Source organism: Anopheles cruzii, chromosome 3 (genome assembly GCF_943734635.1).
Source record: "Anopheles cruzii chromosome 3, idAnoCruzAS_RS32_06, whole genome shotgun sequence".
Classification (NCBI taxonomy): domain Eukaryota; kingdom Metazoa; phylum Arthropoda; class Insecta; order Diptera; family Culicidae; genus Anopheles; species Anopheles cruzii.
Window position 1 is genome coordinate 21,365,699 of NC_069145.1, and position 16,923 is coordinate 21,382,621.

Consider the following 16,923-nt stretch of genomic DNA (forward strand, 5'->3'; position numbering starts at 1 on the left):
GCCAGTCCGAATGCATGGTCACCATGGCCAGATGGAGCCAAAGGACCAAAGGCGGTTGGAAAACCCATCACCACACCACAAACTCCTGCAAAACTTTTGTCTGACTATGCATTGGAAATACTCGGTTTGGTGGCTGGTTTTCGGTGTAGATCAGCCTATGGGCGAATAACAGATGAGTTTTTCACGTTTTTCAGGATCGTGCGATAACGGGCTTATTGCAAGCGAAGGCCTTAAGCTAAAGATGTTTTAAAGACCTATCGGAGATCCGTGCCTGGGATCTGGCACCATTTAGTTTCTACCATACACAACCGTAATGGAGCACTTTTATCAATGAACTGTGCTTCAAATGGACGTTGGTAGACAAAATCTTAAGCCGTGCAATCACATGGCAGTGCTCGAAAAACCGAAAACAGCAGGATTTTAGGTTGATCCTTAATGCACGTTTCAGAACAAGGCTGACACGAGTTTAAAGAGAAATAGTTAACTTCTACGAACGAACGTTGACTTGCCTGATTGAAAAAAGAAGTTTCCGGTTACTATCGTTTAACTTTCAGTTGTTGTTTATACCCTGATTTCATTATCTGACCCACATCTCACTTCCTCCTTCGGATAACGTTTTGGCAAACATCTTAATGAATGGACTTCTGGCGCTTATTAACTACATTTCACTGCCACTCGGGCTAGAACATTCGCCAGGCGGTCTACGACTCCTGAACGATGTTTTAGTTTGTTTGGTGTTGGCGCGCAGAACGCCATCGCCTGGAGCGGAGAGCGAGCGGTGTTGATTAATGAACTGCACTACCTCCAAGACCCCTGCCGTCGAGGTCCGCCGAGAGGAAAAAGTTAGTAAGTCAGAACGATACGATCGCTGCCACCCAAGGATTCATAAACTGCTCCGCTTCTTCGCTTCATAGGGCCAGTTAAACGCTGAAAGCATTTTTGTGTTATAATCAGTCCCACCGCCGGTGCATATTTGGAAGTTCTTCGTCGTCTTCGCGAACTGAGCTTCCGAGCCCCAGATGACCGCGGCGCGCGTTAACTTCCAGGTCAGGAGACGTCTCTTTTGCTTTCGGACGAGATTGAATAATAAATACTGGAGCCTGTCATCTAGCGGAATGGATTATGCATCTGAGCTTGGCCTGTCTGGGCCAACATACCCAGGGTCAAATGCAGCCAGGGCGAGGAAACACTCCTATTAAATCAATCATTTAATGCGAGGGGAAAAGCACGGGCACCCCGCCCGAAAAATGGCCCTCGAAATAAAACGAGGTTAAACGGTAGCAAAAAAAAGCGTTTGGACAATCGCCACACTTAAGCTATTAGCGGAGCTGTCAGCCGTGGCGAGGTTTCTGTTTCGGGGCAATTTATTATCATTCGTGACCAAGAAAACGCGAACCGCGCACACATCCGGGCAGCTTCCGACATCGCGTTTCCGAGGGCCGATGGGCCAAGAAGGAAACAGCAGAAAGCTTCGAAAAATGCACATCTTTTATTCGCTCGCTTTCAGATGTTGCCGGTTTTTCTTGTCCACGTGTTTATGGTGTTTTCTCGCATTTTAGCAATTCATTTTTGTACATTTTAGAGTCCTTTTATTTATGTCAACCGGACCACTCCATAGCGTCATGCTTCATTAGGTCAGAAATTCTGAGGGATACATGATGTTTAAGTATAGCCAAGTAAGTATATACTCTCAGGCGAATTAAGATTAGCAAACCATGTTTTGTGTGCTCTTCAATAAGGGTTTTTGAGTTTAGGTAAATGAAAAGTAAATTAATGCAAACATTCGTAAGCTAACTCAAAGTAGCAGCTTTTCAACCCATCTTTAAAATTTCTTATCTAAATTCGATATAATGGATTTGTGTAGCATGCCGTAAATGAATGAACATTTCATACCTTTTGGCGTGTTGGCGAAGACAAAACAGGGGCACGTAGCAGCAAGGACGAACTGTTACTCTTCCATCTGGCACTCTTCAATATTGCTCTAGATGGACCTTTGTGACAAAACTTTATTGAGAATATTTCCAATACCATCTCCACTTTTATTGCGTTATCAATACGGTTGGCTTACAGAGACGATTCACTAAATTGAACTAGCAACATGAAAGGATCCGTCCCCAAAGCCGGCGTGTTTCACTTGTGATCCGTCTTCTGGAAACCGGAAATGCTCTCCGCAAAGTCCATGTAATCGAGCTTCTCCATCAACTGGCCGTCGGCGTTCAGCTGCGGTCCACGAGTGATGGCCGCATCCTCCAGCGCTTCCCGAGCCTCGCCCAGCGTGAAACGATCGCCAAACGTTGTGATGTCGTTAATAAACCTATCCAGAAATGGCGCCCCGGTCCCAGAGTCCGGGAAAAACAATAACTAAAAACATCAAACGAGAATCTACTCCATCCCAAAGCCCCCGGTTTTGCTGACGCTCGATGGCCGGCGGGCCAGCGAACCAACACACGCGCGTGTTGGGCGTAGAAACGGGCAAGCTGAAATATCGCAAATCGTATCCTTTCCCGTTGGCCTACGAACCGCCGGGAATGTTGAGGGCCGCCGACGGAAAGTTTTTTAATTAAACCCTATCGTGAATTTTTTGGCAAACGTTTTCGTGCCCCGAGCCACCGTCGTCCTGGCTGACCCGGATTCCCTCGGCTCTATCTGGTACCGCCGTCGTTTGCCGTCGGCCGGACGGTAACTTACCGCTCTTTGTCGATGTAGCCGACGTTGGCCTTGTCCCACATCCGGAATGCACTGAGCATAACGTCCTGCGGGGCCAGTCCGTTCGCCCGCTGGAGGATTAGCAGCAGGAACACGTCCAAGTTCAGCGGCTGCACTACCTACAAAAATGTTGGAGAAGAGTCGTCGCTTAGCAGCTGATCGTCGTCCACTTCGTTAGCCGGCCCCACGGTTGTCGGATCGATTTACAGATTTTAATGGAGTTCGTGTAACGTCCCGACGACCGGAGAGGTGTACACGGCGTCGGGGTGGAAGGTGGCACCATTTCAGTTTTTCTCCTTTTTACCCACCTCCTGAAGAGCACTCGCGAAGCTCTTCTGAGTTCGGTACATTTTTTCGGAACTCTGCTTAACATTTAAATGAATTCATTTTGCGCTTGCCTCGCCTGTAGCAGGCGAACAAAGTTCCGATGCAGAAGCAAACGCTGCAGGAAGAAACTTCTGCCGGGTTATGCTAATAATGGCAGTAATTCTGGCTCATTTGCTGTAACACGGTGCCGGAAAAAGTATCCAGCGAATGGAACGGAAACGGCCAGTATCGATGATCACTATCTCGAAATGACTCGGTTCCTGGGGGAAAGCGAGAACCGACGAGGTGCCGGACACAGCGAAATGTGCTTCATCGAGCTCGCGAAGATTGCAGAACGCGTTGGAACGCCATGAACCATTTTGGCGTTCCGATGAAGGACAAAGATAATAAAATTTGCTGCATTATCCGTCTAATTGCTCATTTGTGCTTTGAAAGGGTGTTCAATGCTTGTGTAAATTTACCGTGAGTAAACAACAAATGGACCTAGGTTGTGAATGGTAACCAACTAACTAATCCTCACCGTTTTACTACAGGCCTACGTAACCAGATATAGCTAATTATAATCCTACCAATGGAAATAAAGAATCTTTTGATATAAAATTAACAAGCACTCTGAGTAATTGCAATATTCTTTAAAAATAACAAGGCATCAATATGTTTTTAAATTTCTAAAATGCGAGATGTAAATTTTTATGTGATTTTAGAGTAAGAATTATTCATAACTTCACTCGTTTCTACAAACAAATTTCTTCAATGGCGATTACGAACCCCGTCGAACATCTGATCAATGTCGTACTCGGACTTGTCCACGCCGAGCGTCAGGAAGGTGTTTCTCAAGTCCTGTTCGCTGATCACACCGTCCCCGTCGAGGTCGAACAGACAAAACGCTTTCTTCAGCTCGTACACCTTCGGTTGGTTGAGATCCTTAAGAAAATCCATCACAACAACTACCTATGCACACACTCCGGTCCGTTCTGACCCCAGCCGATCCGACCGAAGGCGGTTTTATAGGTTTTCTGGTCGGATGTTTGAATGCGCAACCGACAGGACAAACTAATTGGAACACCTGTTGGCCTACCGGTATTTGGGGCATCCCGGCTCCGGCCAGAGATGTAGATGTTTGACCAGGCGGGGCCTTATCGAGTCACTTGCATCGACGCGTCCCCCGAACGCACCCGCCCAGCTGCTAATTGGCGTGTTTCTTGGAACCCTTGGAAAAAGTGGAAGCTGACGCACGGGTTTTAGATGAAGTATGATTTATTGTATGGATACAGATGAAATGACACGATGACTTAGTTGGTAGTTGGCTGTTGGAACTGCGCCAAAACGACGACCGGCCAGACGGCCTTCACCTTCTCGCAGCACCCACGTTCGCCTTCCGTTCGGTGGCCTGCTTGACGACGTTGTTCAGCCGCTGGAACTTATCGATCGCCGTGTAGAGGAACTCGGCCGCTCGCTTGACGCGCTCCGCCGTCATCTGTTCGCCGACCGCCTCCACCAGCTCCTGGACTCCCCCCGTTCCACCGGGTAGAGGCGTTCCGCTGACTCCCGTGAGAAACTTAGCGTTACGGAAGGACAGCGTGCAGAACGGCGTGAAGAAGCACGTGAGTGAGGTTAGGATCGTCCCAAACAGCAACACCCCGACGGAACCGACCACGACCGACGCTACGCGGCCAACGAAGGTGACGAGTGATCGCGCGCTCGGCAGCAGCGTCCTCATCGAGCTTAGTAGCGATGGTTGCTCCTTCTCGAGTGGACCCGGGATCAGGAATCCCTCGAAGCCACCGGTGGGGATGACCGCAAAGGCTGTCGCAGGGTCGAATGTTGGGCCACCGGCCCCGTAAACGGTCGCTGGGCTGGCCTGACCGGTGTACGCGTGGACGTACTGCTGGACCGCATCCTGGGGCAGGAACTTCTGGTACAGCGACGGATCGTAGGCCGGGTTCTCCAGCTGGAAGGGCTTCTCCGTGTGGCTGGGCGTCCCTTGCTGTTGCGGCTGTTGCTGCTGTTGCACTGGGTTCGGTACGGCCAGGGCAGCACCGATCAGCAGCAGTACCAAAAGCGGCATGGTGCTCTGGAAGCTCGTCTCTCGTAACTTGTTGCACTCGGAATGTGCGTTCCGCACTGCTCAACTTTCAACCGAAAACTGAATCGGGCGCCCAGCGCGACCACTTGCTCTTATACCGTGCGAAGGACCTGCTCCGAGGACGAATGTGTGCACGTGTCCTGAAGGTGGCCGAAAGGACACATTCCAGGAAGCGAGCGATAAGCTCGAAAACCGAAACATTGTTTTGCAATTAACCCGGGGCAACCGAGAGGGCAATCCCTTCGTGAAAAGGAAAGGGACAAGGGGTGCCCAGGAAGCAGAAGATTTCGTCCGAAAGTGGCCAGAAAAAGGTACCAGCATCCATCATTCCGGAGCCGGTGCACGGTCCAAGTGATAATGTTTTTGATGGGCCTTCGCAAGATCCTGACCGATCCGTTTTTTTGCTGCACCTCCTCCTGGCGATGCAGAACCATTACGACCCTCCGAGTGCGCCGAGATAACGGACGACCCAGGTTAGTCCCGGCTCAGTGGGACGCAAGGCCTGCCGATTGCCGATGTCCTTTTTCTCCGTCGCGGTCAGGGTCGCTTTTGGGCCGGGCACGGTCGACTTCTTCGGCCAAAAGTGTCAAGTGTCTCTAACAAGAGGTACAATATTGGGCCAAACGAGGATGAACCCGAGCATATAACCCACTCCCGTTGTTACGGGTCCCGTAGTTTCCTCCCGCTTTCTTTCTGCTGATGAATTGGTCTCTGGGCCGATCGGAATCCTGGTTGCTACCTGCTTCGATGGTGTAACCGACGAGTTTCTAACTCGCGTTCCCGTCCCTTTCTCTCACTCTCTCTCTCTTCTCTACCTTGACAAGGCTCACGTACTTCCTTCACAAAGGACCCCGTCTGCTAATGTGCAGGAAGTGGATTATCGGTTTCGGTTCTCGATGGACGTGTGTTTTTCTTTCTTCGGCCGGGCTGAGGTGTTTCGGGTTTCGGACGCGAACGTGCGAAGAAACCAATTTCTGTTTTACCTCAACCTTGGTGTTGCAGGTGGCCCAATGCTCGTTTCGTTTCATCACATTTCTAACTCAAGAAGAGAACTAATTCCGCAGAACAAAACAAAAGTTCTTCACCACCTGCCCAGTACATGCGATGCGGTTTTGGTTCGGTAATGTTTATTGGCGCTTGGCTGGCCTCAGTGGATTACAAGCTCAAAAAATAAGTTAGGAAAGCTACAGGTCGCCGGACGCCTACTGCTTCAGCTTGGACCGAAACAGTCCGGCCAGCGTGTTGGCACCGGCCTGATTGATCTCCTCGTAACCGTGCGCCTCCAGTTCGTCCTTGCACTTCTGCAGCCAGGCACGGACGCGCGGGTACGGATGCAGATCGAACTGAAACGCCTCGATCTGGGACACCGTCACGGCGAGGGCGATGTCTGCTATCGTGAAGTGGTTTGCCGCCGACCACTGGAACTGCTTGAGCATTGCGTCGAACCACCCGAGAGCCTCGGCCAGTTTCGCCTTTTTCGTTTGGTCCAGTAACGCACCGAGCTGGATGGTGGGAAACTGTAACGAGATTCAGGAGTGTGTCAGATGAGTTGCCAGGCACCCGGCACCGACAGATTGTACTTACGTAGTAATCCACAACACGCTGGTAGAGAGTGCCCAGGTCGAAGTGCAGCCGTTGATCGACAATCGCCCGGGACCGGAAGTCCTTCGGGTACAGACTTTCATCCTTTCCGTAGACCGACACCAGATACGTTAGAATAACTCGGCTGAAAGTGATCATAGGCTCAATTATAGGCTTTATCCAAAGGGTTCCTCTTCATTGGGAAAGAAACGAAGGAAATTTTATGCAGGCACAGCAACGGATTTCATTACCACCATCAGGTATCGTCATCTTTAGATTCCCCGCAGAGGGTTTCCTTTGCTGGTTTATTTTTAAAATCGAAACTTGTCCTGAGCCTAAACGACCGTGGCGTAAAAAGATTATTGATTTCACGACGGTGGTCAACATTGTGAGCAACTTCAACCAGAGACATTGTATAAAATGGACCGTTTACAACTACGACTGGGTACCAAGGGCACCCCAAACAGGAAAGTGTTTAAATGTCCCTTTAATTTTTGAAATGCCATTTAGTTCTTCCCGTTTTTTGATTGATTGTCCGACATTTGCTCGCAACGCAAACACGAACGGTACCCTGCCGGAAGGCATACCCGGGACCCTGAACCGTTCTACCGACCGCACCGGATAAGCAGTATTCGAATTATACCATTGGAAAGCAAACCACAGACCACAACGACCACCACCTTTACCGCCGTTTGATGTAATGCGGGGTGGTTGTGAAAATATGCTGTAATTAATCATCATTTTCCACACCCCGCCCGTCGGGCGGTCGGTTACGCCACACCCGTGCGGACCCACGTTGGGCCATTGATTTACTCACGCCAGTATCATGTTCTCACGCTCGTAATACCATCAACGGTGGATCACGTGCGTCGCCGGGAATAGTGAGCCGGCAACCCGCCGGGCCGTGCGCGCGTTCGTCAAATCCAATAAAAGTCCTACAGTGTTGCCGCTTCCTAAAATACCGTTTGCTCCGTCCGGCAGCACCGACCAACCGAAAACAACCTCACGCACAACCTCTTCGACGGCGAAAATCGATAGCGACAGCACGGGGTGGTAGCCCCCCGGGGGGAGACGACTCACCTTTCCCACAGCACCAGGCCGTGATCGTCCAGCGTCGGGATGCAGTGCTGCGGGTTGAGTTCCACGAAGTCGGGCTTCAGCTGCTCGCCTTCCAGGACGTTCAGGACCTTCAGCTCCAGCTCGACCCCGATCATCTTCGCCAGCAGCAGCACCGACCGGCAGGGTGGCGACGGCGGCAGATAGTACAGCACCGTGGTCATCGTCTGGCTGCGCCTGAAAAATCCAAATCCAGACACGATCTAATTACACCGATCCGCTGCCGTTCTGGTTACGGCCATGTCCGGAGCCCCCCGGGCGTGGTTGGAAATGGCAGCCGAATGTACACATTCCACGTTGAGCTCGTCGGGGGCTAAATTAATGACCCAAGCAACAGCCGTACGCCCGTCCAAGAGTGGCACGCGCTGCTAATCGCCCAATTTACATTTCCCATCACCATTTCCGGGGCCCGGGGCGGACCACAGGCCGGAAGCATCAGACACACACACGCACACACCGCCCGACGCTTACTTGGCAAACTTGGACTGGATCACGGCAACACTTTCGATGCAGTTACCCAGCTTGAACCGGTCAGCTGGGGTTCCTCCTTTGCGCAGACCCGCACCGGAGAAGCACTACGTCAGCACAGACGAAAGGATGCGTTCACTTGAGCACAGGTTTCGGCCGATTCAAAATGGCCGGCCGCTAACCCGGACCACAATTGGGCTGCTCCCGACGGGCTCCCGACGATGTCACCGGGTCTCCGGAGCAGACTGGGCCTCAAACGGTGAAGCCGAACAAATACAAACTCGGGGCTGGGTGGTACTGGAGGGCCTTTGCGAAGGGCCTCCCCAAGACTGAGGCAACCACAACTTGCGCTAATCGTGAGGAGCCACTTCCACTTCCGAGCGACCACTCGAATGGCACGCACTTTGGCTTTGGAGCCCCAGATCGGAAAATCCTGCGGTGGTGACGGCGGCGGCGGTGACGGTTCCGTCAAATTATTCTTGGCTCGACCTTCGCCTGCACAAACGCGATAACAACGCGCACCCTAGCGGCCAACGGATGGGGCTCGACTAGTGCCCGGTGGCGCCGTGTGTCGATTACGGTGGCCAATATCTAGTGTGTGGCGCATCCACCGGTGTACGCGAGTGGTTGTGTGTCTGGCCAGGTGCACGTGGTACGTGGTGCAGTTCCGTCCACGCCTGCCCGCCAGCCCACCGGACACGGGCCATCAAATCAGATCAATTGAAGGGAAGGTGGGCTCGGGACACGCGACACGGAACCCCTGGGGAGGGAAATGAGGGCACAGAGCTCTGTTTGTGGGCCAGTCGTTACTATGGAATGGTGTTTTGTTATGGTACGCCAAGGTCTCCACGGTTGCCACGGTTCGCCCGCCTTCGCGTCCGGCGCAGGTCGACGCGGTTACGTAGTGCTTCGTCACGGCTTTCAATCGCCCGACCGTCACGGCTGCATTCCAGGCCTAGTCGGCTTTTGCCGGTGAATGAAACTGTAACCAACACATGGCACTTGAGATTCTTCTGCTGCCCACATTGTAACGCGCCAGAAGTCGAGTGGTTGTGGATTTGCATCAACATAGGTCAGCCGGTCAGATTTCTTATTTGAACATTGTTCGGCACTGTTCTGAAAGAAACAAATTGATCAATACATAAGCGGATGTTTACTGTTTAATGAAACGAAAAGTCAACAAACACTCTCATCAGCACAACACACTCGGGCCAGAAACCTCCACCGACCGGAAGTTGTTCCGCTTTGTAGGGTGCATAACGGGTGCTTGGTGCAGTGGTCGGGGTAATTATATGGCCACGGAGGGGGCCGTTTTGTTTCGGAAATTGACCCTTATCAGAAAAATCTTGATGGAGTGCGACCGAGCTTACCTGACATATTGGGTTTTTGGGAAGAATGGACGAACTTTTTTCAACGTTTTTGTTTTCTTTGTATGGTCGCATTCAAGTATAATAAATAATCTATTGTTTTGTATCATTATTCTCGTATTCTCGTATTAGATGATGATGATTTATCGTTGTTCGAAATTTAAATTTAAAATCACACGCATTTTTGATACAGCCGATTGCGTGCAACATGTACACAAGTTGCATGCTACATATTGCGTACTTCGTTGTTGTTACTAATATTCGAATATTTCAGCACTTTCATCCGTTGTGGGACAAACTTTCTTCCTCTTTCAAAAATCACATCACGGCGGGGGGGTGGGGGGCACACTTCACCAATCACACCGTTAGGAGGCAGCGCAAGATTGTTCGTAAAATTGTTTGTCTAGAAGAAGCCCTTTTTTTTGCTCTGAAATGAATCCCCAGAATGTTTCATGATTAAGTCTGGTGTGCCTAACCCATTGTTATTCGAAAGGAATTAAGTAAAATATGGTATCTATTTACAATATTACGATCGATTCAACACATTTCCGTGCTCCATAACAAATGACAAACTCATTATCTAGAAGTTGCTCGAACGAAACTAGTTGTTCCGTTTGGGCCCCAGTTTTCGTTGAGTCATTCACCTGTTCGTGTTCGCACCTTTGTTTTTCATGTGGGATATTTCAAGGTACTTTACAATCCGTGAGTCGCGCCGCCGTTGGTTGGCCTTTCGTCAGCCCCCAAAGGATGTTCTACAAAAGCAGGGGACTCATCGCAAAGCTAATCGGTGTCCCTTCCTAACCACAACTGTAATTACACGGATTTTCCGTATGTAAACAGTAGCCCGAGCTAAGTGCAATATCAATCCCATCCCAAAAGCCTAACGTTTGCGGTAAATTGCGTCAAAGCGGAGTTCAGTTTAACACGCGTATACCGGCGTAATTATTGAACCACGTCGGAGTCGGAGAGCCACCAGTCGGTCCTGCTCCAGTTCACATTACGCCCAGCAAACGGTGCGTGCGGCGAGGTCATCCTCAGGTCAATCGGTCATCGCGGGTCATTGGAGGAGATCGATTTTTGTGGGTCCTAGTTCTGTGTGTAGAGCTTCCACCTATAGCGTTGTTGGTAGTGCGAGTAAAATTGGACCCGAAACAAGGACGTTTCCAATGGCGACTAAACTCCACCACAAGCGCACTAAGAAACCAGCGGAAAGTATGGAAAATATGAAGCTAAATCGCATTGACATCGCGGCGCGGCGTCCCCCCCGCTAACTCACGCGAGATGACTTTCAGTTTTCGAAGTCACAAGTGTTTAGAGCATCGCCGATTTGTGTCACAGGAGTGAGCGAGAAAGGGCTGCCGAAAGATGACGGAACGATTGCGTGGAGATATAATCGTTGGGGCGTCTTGTCTTCTGGATGGTTCGCGGTTCCGCACACCAACACAGCGAAGGTGCGGCGGCAGCCGGCACAATTTTCGCACACAGAGTTTGTCCCAAATGACAAGGTGTCTTATCTTAGATTTGGTTCGCACAGTTTCAAAACCCTCAACGCAACGAACGGTTTTCTTTGCCTTTGCGATATTTGCCGGGAATCAACATTAGCCGGCGTAATAAAAAAAGCCATCCCACACACGGAGAAACGCCAGCTTGTCCGCTCACGGATACCGCCAAACGCGGCGCGTGTGGACGATCTCGCACACAACGGAACGCCGCCAACCGGCGCGGCGTATATTTCGCGCGGCACGCCACCGGCCGGCGTTCAGTTTGTCCGAACTCTTCGCCGGTTGAAGATCGCGCAGCAGCAGCCCGTCGCTCGTCGTAGCAATCTAGTGTGTGTGTTTGTGCCTTTTAATATCGTTGCCTTTTCTTTTTGTGGTGAGTGATCGCGACCCTGGTTTTGCACCCGAACCACCGGTGAATTTTGTGACAACTAATGGCGTGGCGTTTTTCGTTTCGCGCACAGATCCAGCATCCGAAGCGCGATGGATTTCTACTACTTGCCCGGATCTGCCCCGTGCCGCGCCGTCCAGATGACGGCCGCCGCCGTCGGCGTGGAGCTGAACCTGAAGCTCACCAATTTGATGGCCGGGGAGCACCTGAAGCCGGAGTTCCTGAAGGTAAGTTTTGCTTCCCGTGATCGTTCGTTTTTTGTGTGCTCGTTTTGTGTGTGTGGCTTGCTCTCCGTGTTCCGTGTGCCATTCGTTGCCATCCAAATTCAACTCACCGTCCGTCCTCTCCTCCACGCATCGTTCGCTTCCATCTCGCGCGCACGCGGGGGGGAATTAGAAATCATTAGAAGGGATGTGGTGTGCGAAAAATGGGAAAATGAAGGAGGTAGAGAGAATGGCGTCTCAAACCGTCGCGTCCAAATTATCCATCGTCATTGTGGTGTGGAGAAGCCATTGCATGTGAAGGGAGCCGCGCTTGGGGACGCTCCAGCGGGCGGCCATCTTGTGATCCGCGAAAATTTCGGCACCATTTGCAGACACCGCGCAACGGGTTTCCTCATGGTGCTCCCGCATGCTGCCTGCGGTCATTTGTATTTTGTCCCCCGATTTCAGTGATCGCGAGCTGGGATCGTAACTTGCATTCCACCGTAACACATGTGTCCGGCGCTGAACACGACGCTCTAATTGGATGCGCGAATTGCTGCTTTGCTTCGCTTCTTCGCCTCTCCGCCTAGCTTAATCCACAGCACACCATACCGACGCTGGTCGACGAAACCGGATTTGCGCTGTGGGAATCGCGATCCATTCAGATCTATCTGGTGGAGAAGTACTGCCGGGCTGAAAACGCTTGCCTGGCCGAGCGGCTCTATCCGCAGGATCTGCAGCGTCGGGCCGTCATTCACCAGCGCCTATTTTTCGACGTCTCGATACTGTACCAACGGTTCGCCGAGTACTACTATCCGCAGATTTTTGGCCAAAAGCTGCCGGCCGATGCGGACAAGCTGCGGGCGATGGAGGAAGCGCTTGGGTTTTTGGACGCCTTCCTCGACGGCGGACAACGGTACGTGGCCGGCGGGGACCACTATTCCATTGCCGATCTAAGCATCCTGGCCACCATGGCAACCTTCGAGGTCGCAGGATACGATTTGCGCAAGTATGTCAACGTGTACCGTTGGTACGAGCACCTGCAAAGCATCGCACCGGCCGCTAATAAGAATACCGAGGGGGCAAAAATCTTCGGCCGTTACTTTAGTGAGAAATAATTGACGCAACCGCGCGAGATGCCGCCGAAACATTTAGAATCTCAACTGGGAATGGATGGAGAACAAGCTCTTCCGTTCGCCACATCTGTCTTATCGCTAAACGAAATTTCGAAATGAAATACAAACGGCTTCATGTGTAGCTTCTTATCGTGTGCAGCTTCTTGTGTCCCGCTGTTCGTCGCTTTCTTGCTGTTCCCTGAGTCGTCATATACCTCATTCATTCTGCTTCAAAATTTTTCCTTCTGTCAATGATTAATACCAATTATTCGGATGTTTATATTTCTCCCGTGTTTGCTCTCACTGATCGCTGGGACGATCGTGTCTACTCGTGCTTCAAACCCGATGTGGGGCCACCGTAGATTAACCCACAACATTGCATTCCGACGCTCGTCGACAACGGGTTCGCGCTGTGGGAGTCGCGTGCGATCTCCACCTATCTGGCGGAGAAGTACGCCAAGAACGATTCGCTCTACCCGAAGGACCCGAAGAAGCGCGCCGTTGTCAATCAGCGGCTGTTCTTCGACATGGGCACGCTGTACCAGCGCTTTGCCGACTACTACTACCCGCAGGTCTTTGCCAAGCAGCCGGCCAACCCGGAGAACGAGAAGAAAATGCAGGACGCGGTCGACTTCCTGAACATCTTCCTCGAAGGGCACAAGTACGTTGCCGGCGGTGACCACCTAACCATTGCCGATCTGAGCATCCTGGCCACCATCTCGACGTACGATGTGGCCGGCTTCGATCTGGCCAAGTACCCGCACGTGAAGTCGTGGTACGATAACATCCGCAAAGAAGCGCCCGGGGCCGCCATCAACGAGGCCGGTCTCGCCGAGTTCAAGAAGTACTTTGACAAGTAAACCAAACTGTAACGTCCCTCGGTGTGAACCCGCGACTCTGGGACACACTACGCATCAATGGCCTGGAGCCGCAGCGCGCGACTGTATTCTTTTTTTAGTTTGCATTTGTGTGTGGCAAAGTATTAAATAAAAGCCTCTCCTTTTGTTTCGTTTTAACACATTTTTGGACCGTTTTTTTCTGTTACGAACGACCACCTACGACGGAGGACAGTTTTTGCATGGATTTTTGCGTTTGCCCAAATCAATGTTGACGTGAGATGTTAACACGTTTGCCGTGAAATTCTCAATAGCTCAATCCGCAGCACTGTGTTCCGACGCTGGTGGACAACGGGTTTGCCCTGTGGGAATCGCGGGCCATCATGTGCTATCTGGTGGAGCGCTATGGCCAGCGATCGGGCCACGACGGTCTGTACCCCCGCGACGATCCGCAGCGCTGTGCGGTCGTGAATCAGCGGCTCTTCTTCGACATGGGGACGCTCTATCAGCGCTTCGGCGATTATTACTATCCGCAAATCTTCGAAGGTGCGCCAGCCGTTGAAGCCGACTACAAGAAGATTGCGGAAGCTCTCGGCTTTCTAGAGGCATTCCTCGACGGTGGCGCACAGTTCGTGGCCGGCGGCAATTGCCTGACGCTGGCCGACATTAGCATCTACGCTACGCTGACCACCTTCGAGGTGGCCGGGTACGATTTTGGGGAGTATTTGAACGTTTCGCGGTGGTACAAACGCATGGCAGGGGCCATCCCGGGCGCGGAAACGAATCGTAGCTGGGCGGAAGCGGCGCGTCCTTTCTTCGACAAAGTCAAGCACTGATTGTTGCGGCACATTGCGAATGGCACTAGTGGCACGGAAATAAAAGGCACACTTCCAACAACGTGTGGTGCGAGGCGTGTAATGATCAATTGGACGCGGAATGGGTTTTGTTGTGTTTACAGATGAATCCCCAGCACTGCATTCCGACGATCGTTGACAAAGACTTTTCGCTGTGGGAATCGCGTGCCATCCAGATCTATCTGGTGGAGAAGTACGGTAAGGACGATAAGCTGTACCCGAAGGATCCGCAGAAGCGCGCCGTCATCAACCAGCGGCTGTACTTCGACATGGGCACGCTGTACCAGCGTTTCGGAGACTACTGGTACCCGCAGATCTTCGCCAAGCAGCCGGCCAACGCGGAAGCACTGAAAAAGATGGAGGAAGCCGTCGGCTTCCTGAACTCCTTCCTCGACGGGCACGAGTACGCGGCCGGCGCCGATCTGACGATCGCCGATCTGAGCCTGGTGGCGTCGATCGCCACCTACGAAGTGGCCGGATTCGATTTTGATCCCTATCCGCACGTGAAGGCATGGCTGGCCCGCTGCAAAGCCAACGCACCCGGATACGCCATGAACCAGGCGGGGGCCAACGAGTTTAAGGCTAAGTTTTTGTCGTAAATTATGTTTCGCGCCCACGAAGGGCTCGCGAAAAAGCGAACGATAAAATAGAAATACATCTCGCCACCGGCCTACGACACACACTGCAAATCCGATTTTTCTTCGCTCACTTTATGTCGTGACTGCCGGCGACGCCGGGCCATGTTGCGGTGTGCGGTGTAGAAATTGTCGATGGAATGAAGTCGTCTGTGGAATGCGGTCCGCGGCGCGCACGGCGGTGGAAATGTCTGTGCAATAACGACACGACCACGCGGTACAAGCAAAATTGTAGCTGTGTTAACTGGAGCCCAATTCCGGTTTTGCTCTCGTTTTCTTTCCCTTCACCGGCTTGTCGTTTTTTCTTGTCTTTCGCCCGGCAATTTAAGCTTCCCACCTGTAACGGTCGCGTGGGGAAACCTTCGAGAGTATGAATCATTCAGGTTGATTACGCGCAGTGACCGAGACCGTCGTTCGGTTTTGGGGTTAGAGCAATAGACACATATTGTTGTATACCCCATATTATTCGATGTTGAACTTTGGTTTCGCTATGCCACGTTTTTGTTCCTTTTTCTAGTTTATCTTGCTATTTGAACTTACTGATTTGTTGAGTGTATTCATTTCCTAAATTCAAAAATGTTGTTTCTTTTTTTATGTTTCTATTGTTTCTATTTTTACGGTTCATCACCGTAGTTTGAGACCTTTTAGGAAATTCACTATGGATTCGAACCCATCATCCGTGAACAGAACCTATGGCGCGGAGAACTGTACCGTAACTAGCGCCATCTAGTCAAGTCAAGACACGAACCATTTTGCACATTACATTTCTTCGACCGAATGTGGATCACACCTTTTGAAAATCAAGGAATCGGAAATTATCCAACAAACCAAAACACAACATTAAAGAAAAAGGACTAAATACTTTATCATGTATCGTTATATTTATCCAATCATACTTATCTAATCATCATCAACCCGCCAGCTTCACTCGAAACGCGCCAGCTTCATTCGTTCATGAAAAAAGGTTCGCTTTTGGATTGAGTTTTTTTCAGTGCTATCATTTGTTGATTTTACGAGCCGTATATAAGCTCCACGACGGGACTGCAGCCGGTGCAGTGCCAAAATAAGCGTGTTAATTAACCAGTATGGAGCAACTGAAACCAATGCCCGATCTGTACTATCTTCCCGGCTCGTCACCCTGCCGGGCAGTTCAAATGGTGGCCGCAGCATTGGATGTTCCGTTAAATTTAAAGTACCTCAACCTGATGGCCGGCGAGCATCGGAAGCCCGAGTACTTAAAACTAAATCCTCAGGGATCGATCCCCACGCTGGTGGACGGTGAAACGGTGGTGCATGAATCGAGGGCAATTCTAATGTATCTGTGCGATCGGTACTCCCGCGAGGACAGTTGGTACCCGCGAGACGTCCTTCGACGTACCTCCGTCAACCAGCGACTGTTCTTCGACGCGTGTGTCCTGTATCCGCGGTTTACCGAATTCTTCCATCCGCAAGTGTTTGGAAACGCCGCGCCCGATCCGAAGAAGCGGGAAGCATTCGAACGTTCGGTCGGGTTGTTGAATACCTTTTTGGCTGACAGCACTGAGTGCTTCGTGGCTGGACCGCGGATGACCATCGCCGACATCAGCATCTTTGCCACACTGACCACGGCTAGTGAGTTGAGCTTCGATCTTCGAGAGTTTACGAACGTCCAGCGCTGGTACACCGGAATGATGGAACGATGCCCGGGTGCTGCAGCGAACGTGGCCGGAGCGAAAGAGTTTCGTACGTACAAGTGAGGC

At 51.3% G+C, this 16,923-nt stretch overlaps 5 protein-coding genes across 8 annotated transcripts; 2 read left to right on the forward strand and 3 right to left on the reverse strand.

Moving 5' to 3' along the window:
• Window positions 1-2,113: 2,113 nt before the first annotated feature.
• LOC128272152 (myosin regulatory light chain sqh) lies at window positions 2,114-3,990 on the reverse strand. The gene is made up of 3 exons (XM_053009906.1): window positions 3,802-3,990; window positions 2,689-2,825; window positions 2,114-2,314 (listed from the first exon to the last, which is right to left on the reverse strand). Exons 1-3 carry the CDS (start codon window positions 3,970-3,972, stop codon window positions 2,131-2,133), a joined length of 492 nt encoding a protein of 163 aa, XP_052865866.1. The 5' UTR covers window positions 3,973-3,990; the 3' UTR covers window positions 2,114-2,130.
• Window positions 3,991-4,381: 391 nt separating this feature from the next.
• On the reverse strand, window positions 4,382-5,101 carry LOC128270039 (uncharacterized). The gene has a single exon (XM_053007442.1). It carries the CDS (start codon window positions 5,099-5,101, stop codon window positions 4,382-4,384), a length of 720 nt encoding a protein of 239 aa, XP_052863402.1.
• A 1,139-nt stretch (window positions 5,102-6,240) lies between these two features.
• On the reverse strand, window positions 6,241-8,797 carry LOC128272150 (glutathione S-transferase D7). Its single transcript, XM_053009904.1, has 4 exons — window positions 8,288-8,797; window positions 7,781-7,993; window positions 6,704-6,845; window positions 6,241-6,636 (listed from the first exon to the last, which is right to left on the reverse strand). The coding sequence occupies exons 2-4, from the start codon at window positions 7,978-7,980 to the stop codon at window positions 6,322-6,324; spliced, it is 657 nt and encodes a 218-aa protein (XP_052865864.1). The 5' UTR covers window positions 7,981-7,993; window positions 8,288-8,797; the 3' UTR covers window positions 6,241-6,321.
• Window positions 8,798-11,413: 2,616 nt separating this feature from the next.
• LOC128272149 (glutathione S-transferase 1) lies at window positions 11,414-15,227 on the forward strand. Of its 4 annotated transcripts, none has more exons than XM_053009903.1 (3): window positions 11,414-11,526; window positions 11,615-11,768; window positions 14,654-15,227. In XM_053009903.1, exons 2-3 carry the CDS (start codon window positions 11,634-11,636, stop codon window positions 15,146-15,148), a joined length of 630 nt encoding a protein of 209 aa, XP_052865863.1. In that variant the 5' UTR covers window positions 11,414-11,526; window positions 11,615-11,633; the 3' UTR covers window positions 15,149-15,227. The 4 variants fall into 4 exon arrangements, with proteins under 4 accessions (XP_052865863.1, XP_052865860.1, XP_052865862.1 ...); XM_053009900.1 differs by lacking the exon at window positions 14,654-15,227 and adding an exon at window positions 14,010-14,531; XM_053009902.1 differs by lacking the exon at window positions 14,654-15,227 and adding an exon at window positions 13,222-13,869.
• A 1,060-nt stretch (window positions 15,228-16,287) lies between these two features.
• Window positions 16,288-16,920, forward strand: LOC128275530 (glutathione S-transferase 2-like). Its single transcript, XM_053014070.1, has one exon. The coding sequence runs from the start codon at window positions 16,288-16,290 to the stop codon at window positions 16,918-16,920; it is 633 nt and encodes a 210-aa protein (XP_052870030.1).
• The last annotated feature ends 3 nt before the right edge of the window (window positions 16,921-16,923 follow it).

Excerpts from the sequence above, each read along its gene's own strand:
- LOC128272152 (XM_053009906.1), bottom strand. The coding sequence starts at position 3,972 with ATGGATTTTCTTAAGGATCTCAACCAACCGAAGGTGTACGAGCTGAAG. Across the intron at positions 2,826-3,801 it reads TTGATCAGATGTTCGACGGG|GTAGTGCAGCCGCTGAACTT; the intron begins GTTCGTAATCGC and ends ACATTTTTGTAG. Across the intron at positions 2,315-2,688 it reads GGCTACATCGACAAAGAGCG|GTTTATTAACGACATCACAA; the intron begins GTAAGTTACCGT and ends ATTTCTGGATAG.
- LOC128270039 (XM_053007442.1), bottom strand. The coding sequence starts at position 5,101 with ATGCCGCTTTTGGTACTGCTGCTGATCGGTGCTGCCCTGGCCGTACCG.
- LOC128272150 (XM_053009904.1), bottom strand. The coding sequence starts at position 7,980 with ATGACCACGGTGCTGTACTATCTGCCGCCGTCGCCACCCTGCCGGTCG. Across the intron at positions 6,846-7,780 it reads GGCCTGGTGCTGTGGGAAAG|CCGAGTTATTCTAACGTATC; the intron begins GTGAGTCGTCTC and ends GATCACTTTCAG. Across the intron at positions 6,637-6,703 it reads AGCGTGTTGTGGATTACTAC|TTTCCCACCATCCAGCTCGG; the intron begins GTAAGTACAATC and ends ATCTCGTTACAG.
- LOC128272149 (XM_053009899.1), top strand. The coding sequence starts at position 11,634 with ATGGATTTCTACTACTTGCCCGGATCTGCCCCGTGCCGCGCCGTCCAG. Across the intron at positions 11,769-12,334 it reads TGAAGCCGGAGTTCCTGAAG|CTTAATCCACAGCACACCAT; the intron begins GTAAGTTTTGCT and ends CTCTCCGCCTAG.
- LOC128275530 (XM_053014070.1), top strand. The coding sequence starts at position 16,288 with ATGCCCGATCTGTACTATCTTCCCGGCTCGTCACCCTGCCGGGCAGTT.